The 22283-nt window shown below is 31.8% G+C and overlaps 1 protein-coding gene across 2 annotated transcripts in view; it reads right to left on the bottom strand.

Annotated features, from left to right (window-relative positions):
* Positions 1-22283, bottom strand: part of SCN1A (sodium voltage-gated channel alpha subunit 1) — a 138576-nt gene that overhangs the window by 7649 nt on the left and 108644 nt on the right. For both annotated transcript variants that reach the window (XM_058441497.1, XM_032755518.2), the window contains 7 exons: positions 19279-19399; positions 17436-17590; positions 15784-15957; positions 13428-13550; positions 5905-6186; positions 3158-3211; positions 1508-1645 (listed from right to left, as the gene is read on the bottom strand). In XM_058441497.1, the coding sequence (XP_058297480.1) occupies positions 1508-1645; positions 3158-3211; positions 5905-6186; positions 13428-13550; positions 15784-15957; positions 17436-17590; positions 19279-19399 (1047 nt within the window). The remainder of the gene's footprint in view (positions 1-1507; positions 1646-3157; positions 3212-5904; positions 6187-13427; positions 13551-15783; positions 15958-17435; positions 17591-19278; positions 19400-22283) is intronic.

The following is a 22283-nucleotide window of genomic DNA, read 5'->3' as shown; positions in this document are numbered from 1 at the left end:
ATGTATACTGCAAGACAGTTTGGAGTTACTCATTAAAAAAGTCACTCTAACTCTGTCAAGAATTGGAACAAAGGGATAAAAAGAAAACTGGATGAGTTAGTGAGAGATTTAAGGGATAAATCAGAGCTCAGAGCATAGTAAGTATGGGACAGACCAGTAGGGATAGAAGATTGGAACACTGGCAAGTAAGTGAAATGGAGTAGCCTGATATTGACTACAGAATACTACTGGTAATAAGAAAAGGGAATTGAGGGGAGAATGTTCTGTAGTGAAAGAAAGCACTCATTCATTATACAAAAAGCAAACATACTGAGCAAGTGAGATGAAGCAACAGTACATAAAGGAAGAAATACAAATGGCCAACGAGCACTTAAGAACATGTTCAAATGTAATAAAATACATAAAAGTCATGACAATTAAGGTGATAAAAGTCATAAAAATTAAAATTAAATGCAGTTTTCACCTATTAAATACCAAATATAAAAACAGAATGTTTGGTGACATTGAGGGAACAGTGGCATGGGTGTTCATACACTGTTATTGGGAGTTTGAGTAGTTTTATTACTCTAGGGGAGTAAAATACTTCATTGTGGGAATTTATTCTAAGGAAATAATTAAAGCCTTATTTTCTCTCGCTCTTTTTTTTTGTACGAAGACTTTCAACAAGGTACCATTTAAATCATTAAAGATTAAAAACAATCTAAATTATCAACCTACTGGGGAATGAATAAGTAAATTATGATAATGCATATATGAAGACTTAACAAAATGAGAAAATACTTATGTTAAGTCAAAAGTGGAATTTATAATTATAGATAAAAAGTACAATAAGAGTATGTGTAGAAATAGTCTGAACAGAAAAACAAAATGTGAATGGCAACAGTTACTTCCAAGTGATGATATTTACTTACTTTCCATATGTTCTATAATGTACATAGGTAATTGGGACAATCAAATGAGTCTTATAAATGATAAATAATAGTCGTACAATTCAAGACTGAAAGGGATAGCTTATAATTAAATATCTTGGAGAAAGAAGTGGGAATATATAAAATAAATCAATGAAAGAAAAAAGCATAAAAATAAACACTAGAAGAAGCTTACATCCAGTGCCTAATTTATTGCAAAGAATTAGTTGGAGAATATATTTTCAAGGGGAATGGGTAGTTGTAGGGATAACAAGTTGCTTTTGGGAAAGAGGCATATTCGGTTGCTTTCTAGTTTTATTCTAATTATTATTTTTTAAAAGATAGAAAATGTTTCTTGATAATGAATAAGAGGAGGAAAAACTTTATGAACCTATGAACAAGAGTGTGGAACACAGTTATTCTTAGCTTTCTATAGCCGGAAATACATGGATAGTGAATGACAGAGGAAGAGGAAGGAAAAATCAGTTATAATATATACTCCCATTTTGTTTCTAAATTCAAGTACTCATTTGGCAGAGAAAACACTCCAAGGAATAATTTTCTATCTCAGTGGGAGAGAAAATATTAGAAATACTTATCTTCTTTTTCTGCTGGTTGAAATTATCTATGATGACACCAATAAACAGGTTCAAGGTGAAGAAGGACCCAAAGATGATGAAAATAACAAAGTAAAGATACATGTACAGACTTTCTTCATACTTAGGCTGGAGTTCCACCTACCAAAGGGGAATATTTTGTAAAATATTACCATACATTTTAGTGCTGGAAATGTCATTGGTGCTTTTTCATAACAATAGAAAAAATTATTCTTACTAATATGTCAGCATTTTTTTTTTTCTGAATCAACTACCTCTAAAAAACATCCTGGAATTAGCCTTTAGGGATGTTTTCATGTGAAAAATATGGCTACTATGACATTCTAAAATCTATTTTTATAACTATAAATACAAATAATATTCTTCCATTTGAACAGTAATGTGCTAAATTTGCAAGCTTTTAAGGTACTGAATTTTAGTAATTTTAAAATTATTAATAAAAAATTTAAAACTATAAATATAGGCTAGGTTTAGAAACAATCATTCATGTATGCATGAAATAATGTAGCAAATAAGAAATGAGTTGTTCATTCAGATGTTTGGCACTATACCCTAAAGTAACAGTCATTGAATTTTTCAGATTAAGTAGACATAAATGGGCAATCCATTTTATAAATCCTCAGTTGATTATTCAATTCCTAGATTGTGCTTTAAACAAATGGGCTATTACTTATAATTTAGTAATGGACTGAAAGGGTCACTGTAGTTTTTTAACAGATTCATGTCCTAAAGGCAACAAAGTTAAAAACCAACTAAACACACAAAACAAAATATAAGTGACAAAGTGAAATAAAACAACTCTGGAGGTTATTAAAACGATAGTTAACATAAAACTAAAGCTATTTGAAATGCACTTCAAGAAAGATAACACCAAACTCTATCAGGTTGAAGACTGCAGGGACAGAGGTTATTCTTTATGATGATAAACTAAACAGATGGGACTTCAGAATAGAAAGATGAAGTTTTGAAGAGCAAAGTTGGAATGCGTATGAATTTCAGTTTAGGTCATGGAGCCTGAAAGAGGCTGAAATCAAATAAAACAGGTTTATACTTTGGTGATACACACTTAAAGGAATCTGTTGGCCACAGAAGTGATTGCAACATTAGTAAAGGCTCCAGTCAATTTATGAATGCTAAAATCATATAAAAACATTCTTTTATATGGTTTAAAATATGATTATTTGAAAGAAATCATCACAGTAATCTAAGGCTGACAGAACAATATCCATAACTTTTCATGCTGTCTAATATGGAGGGTGACTATACATTTCAACTAATGATATAAATCATACATTTCTTCAAATTTGGTCCTGCACACTAAAATTACTACTAATTATGTAATGTGTGGATAAATAGGAAACAAAATAGAAAATATTTAAAAGAAAAATATTTGTTAGTTACTAAATACATGAATTTGTTACTTTGGTTTTCAAAATAATTCATGTGTTGAATTATCTTAGTAAGATCTTTCTGATAAACATTGCTATGCTTGAATATTTTTACCTGTCACACTTTTACCCAAATATTTTAAATAAAGATAGAATCATTTCATTTTGTCATTTATGCTTTATTCGATTAATTTTACCACCTGATCAATATTGTAAAAAGACTTAGAATACAAGGAATACTTACATTTCTGGAATCAACTGCTGCATACATTATATCCATCCATCCTTTGAATGTGGCCTATTAAGAAGGACACGCATGTTTTACTTTGGAGTAAAAATAATTTAGACGTGATGTTTAATAAATATTCTTACTGATACAATTTTCAAAAGGGAATATTTTTGAAAGACATTTCAAAACAAATTTTACACAGATTTTGGACCAAGACAGTATCTTAGTATGGTTTTTCATTTCTAGAACACATATGGAACAAAATGGCCATTTGATATATCCTCCCCCTTGATAACCAACTCACAAGCACTTTTAATTCTTTATGGTATGATATTTAAAGCAGTGTTAAAATTTGCTGGAGCACTTTTTAGAAAGTCTTACAAATGCCAACACGTGTCAATAGCTCTATCAGCTGAATAATTACAACTTAGATTTAAGGATCATCTGCTAAAATTTATCTGCAGGGTGATCAAAGTGATTGAAAATTTAAGATTTCTCTTTATTGTAACAATGTAAGGATAGTACCGGGATACATAAAGGCGGGATTGCAACTATCCTTTTAAGAATTTTGGAGCAAAACATTTAGAAATACAATCCTTTTAAGAATTTTGGATCAAAACATTTAGAAATAACTCCCTATTCTATTTTCTTTCTGAAATTCTTGAAGATAGTAAGTTAATATGAATAAGAAATGTGAACAATAATACAGCAGACACTTGGCACTCACAGGATGAAGGTATGATACTTAGGCTAATAACTTACAGTAATTTATTTGTCCTGGGGCATGAATTTTGAGTCCTGTGGGCCTAAAAGGATTATCCCTTAGCTAGTGAGGGAGGCTAGCAAAGCCTTTAGCATCTGTATCACAATATATCTTTGTTTTGATAACACTAACCCTTATGAAGTGGTGGATATCATGAGACAAAAGCTAAGCAAGGGTGTGGGTGACAGCAGTGAAAAGAAAGTAATGATTCCTAGCTAGAAAGTACAAGGCTTTTGTATATGAAAGAGAGATGTGTTAAATATGTCAGTGGCTTAGGTCAATGATAGAACAATTCCATTACACACTTAGTATAGAAACAGAAAAAAGTGATTCAAGGGACCATTTCAATGACTTACTAATCAATAGAGAGGTGATTCTATAAAAGCCAAACGTGAAGCAGTATTTTAGATGTTTTTTTTTTTTGGTGGCAGAATATATTTAATAGCTTTGTGCAGGACCATCACTATATTTTCAGAATTGCTTACATTTTAAAGGATTGCTTAAAATTTTTAATTTTTCTTTCCTCAAATTTATGGAGGAAGTGGTCGCTTTAGTGATATTTACAAGTATGGTCATTAGTTAAGGGTTAGAATAAGTGCCCAAATAAATATCATCACGTGTCGACAATTTTTAAAGAAAGCATTCTTGCCAGATTTTTTTAACTTTTATTTTTATTTGTCTTTAGAGACAGGGTCTCACTATGTTGCCTCCACTGGTCTAGATCTCCTGGCCTCAAGCAATCCTCCAGCTTTGGCCTCCCAAAGAGCTGGGATTACAGGCATGAGCCACCATGCCCCACCCATTCTTACCAGATTTAAAAAATCTCTATTTTAATTGCATGAATATTATTCAGAGTAGGTCAAAAATGTTAAGAAGAGAAATAAGAATTTCCAACAAAAAGGTGGGAAGAATTTGTAAAGTAATCACAGTAGACACCTCTGGAAGAGCTGCAAAAGGGTTTTGACCAGTGTTGGTTTGTTTGCTTAGTTAGTCTTCTGGTTGAACAGTTGAAATCATAACCTTGGTGAGCAAAAATTGATTTCTGCCCTAAAGACACTGTAGAACCACAAGGGAAGAAAGAAATTGTAGTCTTTTTTTTTTTTAAGCTGAGTTTTCAAATAATCTGGACTCTATTTTATTCCCTGCTTTGTTGTGGTGCTGCTGCAGCTAGAAGCAGAATCAAATGAAAATGTTTAAAGGGCCACCTTTTTTTATATAAATTATATTTTTCTTGGAAACCCAGTCTTAGAGACCCAATAGTGAAAACATTAATATTTAGGATAAAATAGACTTAAATAATGGTGCTGAAAGGTCATTTGAGATAAGACAACAGCTGCTTGTGCTTCATTTTTGTTTCTAGTTGCTTCCAGGTATTATTTCCATTTCACTATGGGGATCCAATTCTCTTCTTTTTTTTTTTTTTTTTTTTTAGATGGAGTTTCGCTCTTTGTTGCCCAGGCTGGAGTGCAGTGGCACCCACCACTATGCCAGGATCTAATTCTAAAATCTAAATGTCATTCCCCAAACTTTGATCCAAATATTAGAACTCAGTAACAGTTAATCCCTACCAATTAATTACAATCCAATTAGGTGTATTAAGTGTATTTGTTTTGGAAGATGATCTATCTGTTAAGTGTATTCTGTTTTGGTAGCTGATCAGTGAAACAAGACTTATAATCACAATAAAAAATGGCAAAGTTACTGATTTATTAATTTACTTGTTTATATAGAAACAAAGAGCAACATAGAAACAAAGAAAATACAAGAAAAAAGACAGAGAGGTCTTTGTTTGGCCTGGTCACTACTGACTATATCTGCAGTCCTTACATGTAATAAAGTTTTCACCCATCTGGGCTCATAAACTTGTACTAACAAATTGAATTTTTTTGAATAGAAAGAAATATATACTTTTTCTTAGGAACTAAATAGTAGATGTATGTCATTATTTTGTTATTATTCCAAACAATAAAAATATTCAGAGAAAATAATGTTCACTTACAACTTGAAGCAAAGAGAGATACCCAAATCCTACATTATCAAAGTTTACTTTCACATTTTTCCATCGAGCAGTCTCATTTCTTTCTATTAGTTTTAGGCAATCTGTATGATTATTCACGTCTTCGATGTCAAACCTGTCACCAGTTGTGGTGTTAATACAGTGGTAGAATTTGCCAGCAAACAAATTTACGCCCATGATGCTGAAAATTAGCCAGAATATAAGACAAACCAGAAGCACATTCATGATGGATGGAATTGCTCCTAAAAGGGCATTCACAACCACCTAATACACAAATGGAAAAAAAGAAAAGTCAGAATTCTTATCTGTTAATAAAGAAAAAAAAATCCCCTAGTAATCTCTGGTCTTTCCATTTTTTTTTTGCTATCAAGACTATTTATTCTAGGATATGTAAAAGCAAGGTTTAAAAAAACTCTTAAAATTCATTTTTTTTCTTAAGCAATACACTTAGGAAAACAACTATAGGCAATATAACCAAGAAATGAAACAAAAATGTTTTTTTAAAAAAGGGAGGGAGAAGCATTAAAAGGTTAAAGGAAAAGGAAAATCAGAGGAACTTGCTGCCAGATGAAGTCAGAATTGTGTTGTTTATCAGAAAAAAAGAAAAGTTAAAAAGCTTATACAGAAGTTTAACTCATTTTAAAAAGGCAATATATTAAAGAACAAAACTAAAACATTTGGACCTGAGTTGATTTGACCAATATATTTTTAAAATAACTTAAAAATTCAGATGATAACTATAAAGAATATTATTAAATACCTAATATAATTGTCTTTAATTATTCATGCATTGCTATGACTAATAATTTTTGCATAAGAAGCAAGACAATTTGCATTATGTATTTCATTAGATCATCACATCGTTTATTTCAAGCTCCAGTCATGTCAGTTGTTTCATTTACTGAGTTTAATTCAAAAAACTTATTTCAAATGAAACATAATAGAAATAATTTCTTAGAAAAATAAGAAAAAGAGGGATGCCATACATAGTTCTCAAATCTGATGTGATCACATGAAGTTCTGTGTTCAATTATTATCTACTTTTTTTTTTTTCTATAGAAGGATGTTTTCCCCCTCTTTACTTCTGGACCACTAGTTAAAAATCTGAGTGTTCATGTTTGGAAACAACATAGGGATGGCTTCCTTGCTTTCTCCTCCATACCTCCCACTGGAGCTGCACAGGAGTGGCCAAGAGGGAAGGTAAAAACAGACCCTAAAATGCTTATAAGGGGCAGCTGCCTCAAACTTGGACATTAATAGCCAAGTTTAATTTCACCTATGTGCTTGTATTATTCTTGTCAGTCTGATCCAAAGGAAGTAGTTGTCAAAACATCTTCTATTTGCCATTTGATGCCAGTGTATTTTTAGAACAATCTTTTTTAACTGCCTGTCTGAAAAAAAAATACATGAGCCAATTTCTTATACTTCTGAGTCCTGTTTAAAGTCTGTAAAGAACTCTAGGCCTTCTGGGGAACATAAAACAGTGTGATAAGTGGACCAGAGAAAATAAGAATACCAGTAATGACAAAGGTGGAGGGGATGAGTATGAAAAATTAATTTGGTTGAGTTATCCAGGCAGAAGCAAACGATGTAGCCTATGCAACTACCAAGCTGATGTGTGACACTTTGCCTTATCTCATCTGACTGTCTGCATTAATACAATGGACTTCATAAATTCTCGTTTTATAATTTATTTTAAATGGATAAATAGATTTCTTTCAGATTAGAGACTTGGAAATTGAAATCAAGTTACTATTTATTTCTCTTCTTTTCTGAATATTTTGTCCACTATCCAGATTACAATGCTGTTTCTAGTGTGTATCGAGTACTAATTAAAATATGTATTTTGCCTTCAACACCCAATTTAGAGTATGAGCAGAACACTGATTATCTATACCTATTTCTTGATTTTCTTTTCACATTACCTGTCTCACATTTTTTCTTCGAAACATTTCTCAGCTTTGTCACCTCTTTTCCATTCTCACAGTCACCATTTAAAACTGCCCTCTGTTATTTCATACTTGCGCTATCATCTGTCTCCTAACCTTCTCCTTCATATAATCTATGTAAAATGAATTAATCTTCCCCAAGTCCCACCTGAAAGTTATTTATTGGCTCTCTGGTAACTACCAAATATTTTTCTTACCTTGGTATTCACATCACTCCACAATCTATATTTCCAGTTTTAACTTCCCTGGTCATCTATACTTCATGCCACTTCAATTAATATAATAACCATGTGCTAATATAATTGCCAGATAATTGAGATGCCATTTACATTGAAATTCTTTGTCTAATAGCTCCTCTTCTGAAATATTCTTCCCCTCTCAAAGGCTTTAGTTCAAATAGCACTTCTTTCATGGAGCCTAACTTTGCCCCCCAGTTTAGCCTCCTAAATAAAGAGAATGTTTTCCCCTTTGAATTCAAGAATCAGAATTCTAGTACTGAACAGAACTGTACAGATAATTCAGTATTGTTTTCTCATTTGGCATATGAGAAAAATGAGGTTAAAACAAGTTAAGTTCAGAAAGTATCCTATAAATAGCATTTAGTGCTGTTTCCAGTCTACGTGGAAGAGTTGCTCCACTTATCTGGTACCCATATTACTCTGTACTAGAGTTCAGTGTAATCCTGACAGATTGTAAGATTTTCTATAAATTTAAGATGCAAAACTATGTTCGTGAATCTTCCAGGGCCTTGAGTGTCTTGAATATAAGAACATACCGGCCGGGCGCGGTGGCTCACGCTTGTAATCCCAGCACTTTGGGAGGCCGAGGCGGGTGGATCACGAGGTCAGAAGATCGAGACCACGGTGAAACCCCGTCTCTACTAAAAATACAAAAAATTAGCCGGGCGTGGTGGCGGGCGCCTGTAGTCCCAGCTACTCGGAGAGGCTGAGGCAGGAGAATGGCGTGAACCCGGGAGGCGGAGCTTGCAGTGAGCCGAGATTGCGCCACTGCACTCCAGCCTGGGCGACAGAGCGAGACTCCGTCTCAAAAAAAAAAAAAAAAAAAAAGAACATACCAGAGAGCTTTGAATATAGAAATAAAATAATGGTTGACAAAAATGAATGGACTAATGAAGCAAAGTTTAGCTTAGTATTTATTGATCAAAGCATAATTTTTAAATGTTTTTTCTGAATATGGGATGAGATAATTAAGGAAATGAGCACAGGGAGAAGTTTGTGCTTAGGTAATATGTTTGAGAGGTTTACTTTGAAACTGGGGATTGATTTAGAGGTAAAACGAACTCTATGGAATTTATGATGCAAGCATGTACTCTGTAGCAGTGCAGTTCAGGATGTGATTTGCAAAGTTGGCATACATTTGGCCCAGATAAAAGTTTTATTTTTTTTTGTGAACATAAAAGAACATTATCTTAGAAAACATCTGGCACGGTATTGGGGAGTTTGTTATACAAAGCTATAGTCATATTTATGATGTATTAAATTAGACAATGAAAGATCATAGAAAAGATTGTCTTTTCCCAAGAGTTCCAAGCCATTCCTTGGTTCAGCAGAGAAGGAGGTGTATTAACTTTTTTCAGTCTCAATAAAGCTGCAGTAATTGGTTCTCATGGGGGGAAGAAAGTAGGCAGAATTAGTCTGAATAAATTGGAAAGAACAAATTGAACTTTCAGGCTACATGAAAGGAGATGTCTGAGAATGGAACTATCTTAATGAATTAATACTGTACTAGAGGTTGTTTCTTCTCAGAAGCTTTTTTTCAAAACAAACATCATCAAATAAAGTTTCTCTACTCTAGCACAACCAATTCTATTTCTGGTTCATTACCTGCATTTTTAAAAATAAGTCTACACTAAATGAAGGATTGATAATTAATATGCAAATTCACATTAGAAATTTTCATACATGCAGAAATGTCTTTTTATCTGAATTAATTACTTTGAACTTCAACATTATTCATGAATTCTAGTGCTTATCTAATAGAAATAAAGAAAATCTATGTAAATAAAAATAAAAGTGGGCAAAGTCGTAATCATCCATTTTTAAGTATGAAGAAGAATAATAGAATTTTTCTTAAAAATCTAAAAAAATTATGTTGTGGGTTTTAAGACAGTTATTTTTGTAAGCTATGACATATTGGTGATCCAAACAAAAATTCTGACTTTTTCTGTCTCTCAAATATAAAAACTTTTCTTCTTGTATAATACACTTAAACTTTAAGAATAAATAAAATGTAGAGTTATGTTTATGTATGTTTTCACTGTGATATCTTTTAAAATCCTAGAAAGTTAGTTGGGAGTTACTTATTCTAAGAAGTGAGTTTATGCCTTAAATTTTATCTTAATACTCATGATAAGATGTTTTTGTTTTATTTCTAGGTATGTATTCTATTCTGCATAATTCAAATAAGTGGATTCTTTTATACTTTTTGTTTACAACACAAGTCACATGTGCTTATTCAACTATTTCTTAATATAGTTTTGCCTTGTTAACATTTTGAAAATAACCCCATATGAACTTACACAATAAAAAATGAGAATGGTCACAATCAATACCAGTCTTATGAAACCTGAAATATTGCACCCTAGTATCTGCTCATACATATCAATAATCAACTGATGGTATCTAACTGGTAAATTTCAGGACCCAGACCAATGTACTAAACGGCAGGGGCTGTATGCCTCAAACAGTATCATGAGCTTAACAAGTTAAATTGTTTTTTCACATAATCATTCTACACCAGGGTCCCCCGCCCTCACCAATCCAGTAATCTCCCCAAAAATGGATAACTCCATATACACATAACTAAATCATATTCAATGAAACTTAATAAAGATATCAACCATTGGGGTTAAAATCCATAGAGGGTAAATTCAAAGGTTTCTTTTTTTTTTTTCAAATGAAATTTAAGACAATTGAAAAGAGGGGATTAGGATGTAAATACTGTATTTTCCCTACTGTAGTGCAATAATAGTACCCTTCCCAATCCCTCCCTCACCCCACTACACATAAGTCACAGTGCAAGGATTAAAGGTAGCAAAAGGGGTAATACAGTACCCATAATAAAGGGCTCAGGGGAGGAACCAGCGCTCCACCCCATCCAAGTTGGAGCAAGATTATCCTATACAAAATAGAAATATATAGTTTGTTATTAGTTAGAAATCTGATATGACAGAACATTTGGTGTTACTTTTTGTTCATGATGCTCTCCGTTTCCCTATCCATTAAGACTTGAGTTCTTTTGAAAAAGAAGGTATTTAAGATTTCCTAGGTTAGGAAATTAAAAATAACAAATTTAAACACAAATTTTATTTTACCCTAGATATTCACGACATCAATTCACTCAGTTTAATTTTACAAGTTGAAAAATTTGGACTGGAAATTTGAAATACAATAAATGTTTAAAAGCTGTCAGCCAGAAATGTGCATAAAACATGCAAAACACAAAGTGCAACATGATGATAATTTATTCATTACTTTCTAACTTCTTATCAAGCACTGTACAACATGCTTTATTCAGTAATGTTGCATAAAAGCACATGCTTTGAAAAAGTAACAGAACAACAAAAATAAAATGAGTGCCTGAGTTACGCTTTGATGCAGCTATTGTGATTTTATGCTGCTAGGGCAAAGAATTAAATGAGAGTTTCTGAGTATGTTCAAATCTCACTTCCCAATCATAATCATCATTCTTATATCCAATCTCACCATCATTCGTGATTATATTTTTACAAAATAAAATACCCAAACACTAGAAGTATAAAAAATAGAATCAATTATAAGGTTATTTTGACTCTACAATGCCAAACACGTATTGAAGAGATTAGTCATTTTAGTGCTGTGTGTATGCTGTCATTATGAGGAATAGAGCCATATTCATAAATCTGACCATTTAAATTATTAGTTTTATCACTATCAGCATTTATAAGGATTTTATGTCTAAAACTCCAAGTTTCAAAAATGAACCTCTTTTAATATAAAAGGCATTATTGATTAATAATTATAGATATGGTTATTTCTGAGAAAATTAAAAGTATACCCACAAGATCAACTTTTTTATAGAAATGAAGTGTAATGTATAGAAATATCTGAGCACTTGACCAATGAATTTAATAAACTTTCAAATGGTCAAATGTAAAAGGTTTATAATATTTTCAAATGTTTAACATTGTTCAGATTTCACAAGCCATATAAAATATATTATTTTGATTCAGGCAACATGTTTTCAAGTAGAATGTACAGATACGACATTTTTTCTCCAGAACTGAAACTGCCAGTCTGAAACAAAGTGACATTTAATTGGAAAACGGACTTAATTTTTATATACCCCAGAGAGAATTTCTGATAACATTTTGGTGAAAATTTGAGGCTGTCTGTGAGAAATAAAAGAGGACTACTTGTATTATATTGTTCTGAGTTGCTGATAATGAGGACAAAGTTTTCATATATGTTAGGGAAATCGAAGACAAGTCCTATGTTCTTACAAAGTGACATTTATAATAAGACTTGAGAAGAGAACATAAGGCTATAAACAATCTACAAAGTGTGAATGGAAGTCTACAATACAGCTTAGTTTCCATAAAAGTAACTAAACCTTAGGAGGTGAAAGAACAATGTTTTTCTATTGGAATCACGCAATTCAGTGTTTTGTTTTGATAGTAATTTTTTTTTTAAAAAGCGGAACTAATTTTTTATATTATACATCTATAAACTAATGCTTCATGCTTTAAAAAAAGGCATGGAAAATAACAAGTCAATAATGGCAAAATTTCTAATCTGTTATGAATGATGGAAAATGATTATTGGGTCTTTAAAAAGGATAAAATAACATTTTGTGTGACTCTGACCAACAAGATGCAAGTTAAGGTTAATTTATAAATTACTTATAGTAATGAGTCAAAATTATATTTTCTGTTCATTATAAGTGTTTTACTTTATTGTTATAAAAATGGTGTGGATTTGTATGTAATCTTTAAGTTAGTATTACTACTTTTATAAATTCAGTCAACACTTAATATCTAACCATCTAACCTTGAATATATTCAAATAATGCAAACTTTGGCATTATACAGACAAAAAGTTTTAACAACTCCTTTCATTTTTTTCTTAACACTCATACTGAGGCACATGTGTGATTCACATTATTTTCAGGAAAACTTGTTAAGTACAGTATATCATCACAAAGAATAAGTACCTGATATAGAATTTACTTTAGATTACTATTATATCATTACACATAGTACTTTAATAATGCATCTGCTTTTTTTTGTATATAGATTTGTAAGGAAACTCCCAAGATGGATTAGGAAATAAAGTCATTTAAATAAGCACAGCAGATAAATGATATTGTATCATTTCAAGAGAGGCCTATTTCTCTTGCATATCACCTAGAAGTAAATATGCAACAGATAAGACAATAAAGTAGCAGTTTTGCAAGAATTTGCCATTCCTTTTGCATGCATAGATTTTCCTTTTTCTAAATTTAATTTAGTTTAATTTTGGCTATATGCAATACCACAGGTTCTTTCATTTTTCTTACCCTCATCCCTTCAAATCGAGATAAGGCTCTTAGAGGTCTCAGAGCTCTTAGTGTCCTGAGAGATTTGATGGCTCCAAGTTCTGAGTAACCCAAGGCATTTGCTGTTAAACTGACCAATGAAACCTGCACATACAAAAATAATAACAATTAATAAATAGAATCATCATTCAATGTGTAGTTGCTATATAATACAAGTATAATTTTTACTTATAATTATTCAGAAGATAAATGTTCAGACATTTTCAGTAAACCTTTAAAAAATTAAATATTTTCAGTTTGGTGTAAAGGATGTAATTTTTAGGACATTAATTAAAAGCTAGTTGAAAAAAATCCTTAAATGTCACATAATTTATCAACTGAATAATTAGAAAAAAAAGCAAAGTAAAAATTAGTAAAATAAAAGAAGAAATCAAGCTGGAAAAAATTCATTGGCTATTCTTCCTTTATTTTATTAAGTTGCTGTTGAATTTAAGGCTTTTCTTGTAGCTAGTTATAAAATACAAAAAATGCTGTTGTACTAAAAAAAGCAAGAAGTTTCTACCATGCATCAGTATATTCAACTAATCATAATTGGTATTCTCAGAAATTAATGAACTACATCAGTTTTGAAGGTGATATTTTGTCTTGGTAATACCTTGCATTTTCACTTGCTTATTTTTACATAAGTAACTTAGAAAGAAATTCCATTACAAAACTTCCTCAAAATTTTTTATACTGATTTATGGCTTCTGCCATGATATCTGGCCCCAAAGGGCCAATGAATATTTACCAAATACACACAGCAATAAATGTACTTCATTTGTATTCATTTGTAGGTAATATACATGACTAAAGGAAAAATATTACGTATCTAATTCTCTAAATAAGGAATTTACCAAAACTTTGTATTCAAGGAAGATTACAATTTATTTGGTTATAAAGAGGCTAGTATTGGACAATTCCACATATACTGGACACTATTTTTGTAAACTTTTCTTTTTTAAAATGTATTAATTGTATCATATTTAATATACTTCTTAAATTATTTGAGATATGCTGTAATTAGTCTTTTTATAGAGTGCTATACTGATCTTCATTAAAGAATCAGAACATTGAAAATAAACAAAATTCTCTATAAAATTATTTTCTTAAAATGTTTCAAAAATGACACTAAAAAACTTCCACCAAAAAGCTGATGTGTAATAAACATAATAGAAAAAACAAACCTCAGGAAGTTTTAAAGGGTTAAATTACATTTAGATTTAAATTATAATGTAAACAATTCTGAAATTGAAATATAATGTAACTTCTAATGCTTGAAACCTCAATATTAGAAACTTTCTCCCTTATTGATGTGATAAAGCAATTCTTCCTTTGAGATTTCTCTCAATTGGCTCATTTCACAGTAACATTGTTAAGTTTTTCAAATAGCTTAGCTTTGCCTTTGTTCAGGTTCAAGGAGATACAATGCATGCATGATTCTTAGCTCAAGAAACACCTTCCACAAGAAACCTTCATAGTCTTGCTGGGTTAATAATATCTTTTTGGGGTAAAACTACTCAATATGAAGTCAGGATAGTTTTGCTATAGCTTTCTAAAGCTGAAATTTTGCCAAGTTGATAATAGAAAACATGATGCTTAACTTTAACACATCTTGAAGTCAGTCACTTGTTTTCAGTAAATGCAGTATTAATCATTGGGGATACAAATTCTATAAAGGGCTGTTTGGGCTTGCCGTAAATCTAGTTTACGTTCTAGGAAAACTTTCACTGCTGCATAAAGTAGACTTGTCTTTCCCTACACTCTGCATACCTTACTCCCTATAATGAAGTCATAATCCATATAATCTACTATTTAAATCTACTCTTTAAAAAGTTTGAGTAGATCAAAGAGAATTTTTTTAAATGACTGTAGCACGCAACAGCATCACTGTTTTTATTGAGTGCCTTTAATACTGTACAAGTTTGGAGTCAAGAGTTTGGGGCCAAGGAACTAACTCAGTGGCACAAAATCAACAAGTGATGGTCCTGGGATACAAACTTGAGTCTGTCTGACTCACAACATAAAGGATTTAAGCAGCATACCTTTTAAGTTCCCTATTTCACTACTTTCACTACAAACTGCTGATGTGTTGTTTTTTCTTTAGCTTTCTTAGGTAACTAGAGAACTACCATAGATTCCATCCCCCAATGCTATTTTAAATCAGAATTAAATTAGCCCTTGTCTTCCAGAAATGACACTCTCATTGAGTATATGTGTTTAGTGGTTATTATAGTCTGTCAACATAACATAGTGGTCTGAGACTCACTATTGTAGAATTTGAATATAAATAAGACAAGCTACCTTGAACAGAGACAAAAATATGAATGATACCTACATCAACAATTAAGAAGTCCAGCCAACACCAGGCATTGGTGAAATATGTTTGATAGCCATATGCCACCCATTTTAGAAGCATTTCCAGAATGAAAATGTAAGTGAAAACCTTGTCAGCATATTCCAACATCGTCTTAATCGTCTTTCGCTGATCAATATATATATCTTCAAATGCCTATAAAGAAAATGTTACACATTATTAGCTTTCAAAAATAATTATACTCTATAAGCTATTTTAAAAATCTAATCATATATGCATATGACATTTCATTAGAATAGGAGGGCAGAGAAACAGTAGTTACTGTTACTTTTTTTTTTCCTCTCAAAGGTCTTTTACGTATTTAATCAGGGGAAAGACTATTGGTGGAAGAAAAAGAAAAGTATGATTCCAATGAATTAATTTGACTTAGTCAGCAAATAGTTCTTGATGTTGTATCCTGATGTGGCCATCCCAACTTGAAGTTATATATTCCTTTTGTTTCATTTATTTTGCTTCCTTCTATTGGCTTTTTTTTTTTTTTTTTTTTGCTATAGAAAGGAGGTTGAAGCAATAATGAAAGCTTATGCTTTTGTAAAGCAGAAATTGTGATTGATCTTCGCAGTCTCCAATTTGACTAAATAGTTGGGTTCATCTGCTTTTTTGTTGTTGTTTGTTATTTTTTAATTGTTTGTTTCTCAACAGACATACAGCGTGACAATGATTAAATGAAATTACTTTTCACTTAGATTCTAATATATATTCTTCTATTATATAGAAGTGAAACCTCTTGATGTTTCACTTCTAAGTATGCATTCATTTCAACGGTGAAAGACTTCTAAAGTAGCATGTAGAAAATATTTCTTTCTTCAGAAAAATTACAGGTAAATATATGCCTGTGTTAGAATTATAAAAAGTTAAAGACACTTGTAACAGAGTTGCATTTCAATCAGGCAAACTCTGTTTTTCTCTCTCTCTCTGTCTCTCTCTTTTTCTATCTATGGTATTTCCTTTGTGTTAGTGTTTCCCTAAAATGCTATCTGTGTGTTTTATTTATATTTTTATAAATGATTTTCCTATAAAAATAAATTGATTCTGCTGAAGTGAACACCTTGTTATAAAGATAAACCCATCCTTAAATGAATCTCTTGGGCATGCTGCCCAATATTTATTGTTACCAACTTTCATTATTTCCTGAGTAGCACAAAAATAGTGAGCACACAATTGGAAAAAAACAGAGAAGTGGTCCCTAAGGACTTACTACTGTCCATCAAGAGATCATAATAATAAATAACATTTAGAAATAAAATTCGTAAGAACTCAGAGAATATATATTTCCTATCTCAGGACTTCCAATAACTTTTTTTTTATTAAACAATGAGTAATTGAATATTCACATCCTTTGGTGTTAATGAATAAGCTGAAGGGCTACGCTTTCTGGGCTATTTAATAATAAGCAAAAATTAATGATTTACTTCTTAAAATTATATTTACATACATAGTAAAAGTAAATCCATAAATATAGAGTTATAGAGTAAATCTATAGTCTAGAAGATACAAGGTGGGATAATTAAAAATGCATTGGATACTAAGACAATGAAACAGGATTAATAAGTCATCAGTATTAGAATGTTCTAAAAATTAGTGCTGTATCACCTTTTCTTAATCTCACTCACCAGAGCACCACTACTAAGGAGAATCATGAAAACAATGAAGGTCTCAAACCAGTTATGTTCAACTATTCGGAAACACGTCCTTCTCAGGTTCCACCATTGTTTTCCTCTGCCTTCTTCCACGTTGATTTGACAACACTTGAATCTTTGTACACAGCCTGCAGAAATAGTGTTGAAATAAAAGTAGATAAAATATCTCTGCTTCCATAATATCCTTTAGCAATGTCCTTGTCTTTTTATTACTATGCCCATCTCTGTCTTGCTAGGATAGCTCTCTAAGCCTAGAGTAGCAAGAGCACATTCATCAGCTGTGTGAAGTTGTGGAAACATTCAGCCTCTTTAAATGGTGCCCTAGTGGACAGTATTTGCTTTGTCTGCCTCACGGTGTTATTGTCCACGAGAAACTTTGTAAATTACAAATAAATGTGAGGTAGCTTTTCCTTGTACCATATCATCCTGTTGCACTCTGTTGAAGTCACTCCAGAAAAGAACTTTAAATTGGACATTAATAATGATAAGCAGAAAACTTCCCTTTTATAAAAGATATAGAGTAAAAATGTAGATTTCTTCCAACAATGCTGCATTTGTTACCATTTAGGATTTTTTGTGATGTGCCTAGAAGGGCTTATGTAGTTTGCATAATTAATTTAGTTCACTATAATCTAATTTGTATGGTTTAGCTTTGACTTGTCATTGCCTTCCTCACACATTGCTTTCACTTAGTCTAAATGAAATCAACAGGTACTTCTGAGTACCATTGTAAGCACAAAGGCACTTAGGTACACACACAAAAAGGCATGGAACATGTACCTTACTCCCAAGAACCTTACCAAAAAAAATCTGGTTTTCAAAAAAAAAAAAAAAAAAAAAGATATAAATACAGGATCCCTGCTCCAAGGCAGAAAAAAAAAAAAGGAGGGAAAGATATGTTTGAAGGAAAAGGAGAAAGGGAATGAATGGAGAAAAGGAGGAAGAAAAGAAGGGAAGGAGGAAAGGAGTGAAGGAACGGAGGAAAAGGAGAAAAAAGATAGTAAAGCAACATATAACAGTTCAAAAAGAGAAAGTTTTTGTAGGATAATATATGTTATCAGGTAAATTAAATGGAAATATTTGTTACAGCCATTCAGAGGAACAAGTTGCTGTTCCACCATGGTCAGATGAGGGTAGTTTTGAAAAGGACATTAAGTGATAAGCATGATTTGTATAGGGAATAGAAGAAGACTGAAGGTATACTAGGCCTATGAAAAAAACAACATCAAATAGAAAGTATGCATATTTCCAAACCTCAAATTCCCAGGGATATCAGACCACAGGAAATATTAGTTGTAGGAAAAACATATCTCTTCTATCTATTGCCCATACTGCACCAGGCTCAACTAGTGACTGTTTAGGTGTAGAGTTTTAGGGCAGTATTCCGCATTTCATCCAACAATTATTGGAAACTGATGTTTTCATTAAAGAAACACAATTTAGCACTAGCAATCCATTTAGTTTTAGCAGTCAGAAAGTTACTTTTAAGGCAAATTCTGTGTAGGATCATTTTCACTAGTGTCTAAGATGCCACCTTATTGTGAAATCACTACTTAATTAAAAAATATAAGTTAGAAGTTTTGATGGTATTAAAATATTTTTCCTCCATGTTCTTAATCTCTTCCACATATTGGGCAGATATAATCAAAGCACAACACTAGACTTTAAGTTTTTTTTGTCTGTCAACATATTAGAGGTAATTGAATTATATCTATTAGAAAGTGCCGTTTTATTATATGTGGTTTATTTTAGCTGACCAACATCTAAACAAGCTGCACTCCAAATGAAAGATTAACATTAGGATTCTTTTCTTTACCTTCAGTGAAACAAGCTTCCGGTTCAAGGGTTTCTTCAGGTTCCACTACAGGCTGTTCTTCTGCAGGTGCGCCAATGTCCACAGTGCTACCTTCTGATGAGCTACTGCTTTCATTCAGTTTCTGTAAGTGAGATGGACATAGAAAGTAAAGTCCTTTAATTTTGGTAATAAATTGCCTGCCAAGAAAGGATTATCACTATGAATTTGTTTTTTATTCTTCTTGAGGTAGAGATATTTTTAGAGAAAAAGAGAGATTGAATAAGAGGAAGAAATAAGAAAATCATTGTCTATGCTAACTCTTTTACCATAATTCACAATGTAAGCATGAAATCAGATTGCTATGTTATGAGGTTACAAAAGGCCATCAGCCACATGTACTGAGCAAAACACTGCCCTGTGGATTAGAGAAGCAGGGGACAGAGGGAAGAGAAGAGGGAGGAAGAGAAAGGGAAAAGGAACAGGAGAGTAAGGGAAAAGGAGCAGGAGAAGAAAGAGAAACCTTACCTTAGAAGAAAATAATGTCGTTAGATTATTCTGCAGTTTAAAGTTTGACTTTACATATTTCTTTAACAATGTCTTACCTGTGTGTGCAAATACTACCTGTTGTTTTCACTCATGTTACTAAGATTCATGGTTAAGGTGTTCAGAGTTATTTACTATAAATGTGCTCATTTGGAGAGAAATTTTTATAAAATATCTTAAAAATTACATCAATAAACAACCTTAGAGATATTAAATAGACATCTTCAGTTTCTTGCAAATATTTTAGAGCCTGAAGTGTTGTAAAATGAGATAAATAGTGTGTGGGAAAATTCAGTTTCCTCTGACAAATCACGTTTATGTTAATATGCCATGTGAAGCTGAAAGAACAAAATCTAGTTAAACAACAACAACAACAATATCCTTCATATTTTGACAATAGTGATGGGATACACATTTCTCTTTCTAGAGTTCTCAGAAGACAACGATGGCAGAGATAATAGAAAATATTAACTTACATATTAAGATAGGAAAAACTCATGACGCTCTTTCTGAAGACCAGCAAACTGGCTTATAAGTTTTTGGCAAGTGTAATTAATTCATTAATTTATTCAACTAATTTTTTTGAACACCAACAATATGCTACCAGCTGAGTATTTACTGATAACTGAAATGTCTATTATCCTTATTAGAGTATCAAATCTAGTACAGTATTTTCCAAACTTTAGGCTTATGTAGACCCGACAATAGGCATTCAAGTGCACACAGCAACAAGCCATTCAACCCGTTATTGCAATATTTTAAATAGTAAAAATTAAACACAATATTAAAATTGTTAATATGAATTTCACATACATAGGAGAGTGTTGATATTTCAGAAAAAGTTTCACCAAAATATTTGTATTTGCTTGAAAAAAGATAGCTTATATGTCTGGGTCCGTATCTAGTTGCCTTCTTTCCTTTCCTTTTAATTTCTTAAAATAGAAAAACTTACCTGACAATCACAGAAAATTAGGACATATAATGGCATGTAGCTCTGTCATAGCTCTGTGAATTCAGGTTGAAGATGATCTTTGAAATTACAAAATATTTCTCACTGAAGACTAATTTCAACATTCTAACACATATTAAATAGGCCTGCATACTATACTCAGAAGCTGAAAAGTTGATTGTTCAACATGATAGACAGTAGTAAATAGATTATAATCTACTTTTGGGTTGCATTTAGCTTTGACTATCTTTGTGTTCTGTTCTGTCATTTGCACTGAATTAAAAACATCCAGGAATAAGTCATTGGTTTCTTCCTCTGACAAACGAAGAGAATCACCTAGTGGCAGGCGTTAGTCACATTCTCAATCAAACTACTCATAACATCACATGATCTTCTGAAGAAATTCTTAAGTCTTATCCTCAGCATTACACAGATTCATCATTTGGCCATAAAGTGATAGGCCTAGGCTGAGACTTGTCACTTCAACAAGTGCCTTCATATTTTAAAAATGACCTTGATTGGCACTATCCGGGACATAATGAAATTCATTACATATTTTATAAAAACCATGTGAGCAACATTTCATCACCCATTGTTCTTCACTGTAGAAAAGCAAATGCCCATTCTTCATGAAACAATTAGAGAATGGGATTTGAGAATTTTAACAGTTTTCACCAGAATTAATTAAGAACTAGAAAGGATATTATTTCCTGTGAATAAATTTGTGTGGAGAGGCATCCAGGTACAAAGAATTATAATAGCAAATCTACCTTTATATATATATAAATGTTATCTGCTAGGTCTGATCCTCACATAGTTTTCCAGTCTATATCAAGACTCACAAAATAATAGAATATTAGCATAAAAATCTACTCTTCATCAGTATAGGTTGTCAGTAATAAGCAGAACAAAAAGTTGCTGAGTAATTAATCTTCATGTAAGTGCCACATGTAAATGACTGATTCTTTGCACGTAAGTGTTTTATCCAACTGTAAGGTGAATTAGATCCTGGCATGAATATGTACATAAAAATTGTTCTTCCTTGATTACAAGTAATATCATGCAATAACAATTTCATGCAATTGTTATTGCATGATATTAAAGTATACTGATACACTGATAATAAAGTATTGCCAATAACTAGTTTTGCTTTTTTGCCAACCATATTTGTTTTCTTATGAGGAATACTACTTTTAATGATACCTCTGAAGCATTTATTTTTATTCTGCCTTTAAGTGAAACCACTTACTCATTTTATGAATTACAGCATTGTTTTTTACTTTTTCTAAGACAAAGACTTATCTGACTTACCTAAGTTGTGACTATTTTCTGTGAAAATTACAAGAACCCAAAAGACCTTATGTTACTTTTTGACACATTTCCAAAATGGCATTCTCTGAAGAAGACAAATAGATCAACAGTTCAATAAGTTTTATTATTCAGATATTCATCTTATATTTCTTATTTAGACATTTATTTTTAGGATGCTCACCTAAGATGGTCACTCTTACAGAACTACTTTTTAAAAATACAT

The sequence above is a fragment of the Hylobates moloch genome, unplaced genomic scaffold, assembly GCF_009828535.3.
Source record: "Hylobates moloch isolate HMO894 unplaced genomic scaffold, HMol_V3 SCAFFOLD_1, whole genome shotgun sequence".
In the NCBI taxonomy this organism is placed as follows: Eukaryota; Metazoa; Chordata; class Mammalia; order Primates; family Hylobatidae; genus Hylobates; species Hylobates moloch.
This window is presented reverse-complemented; position numbering and strand designations above follow the sequence as displayed.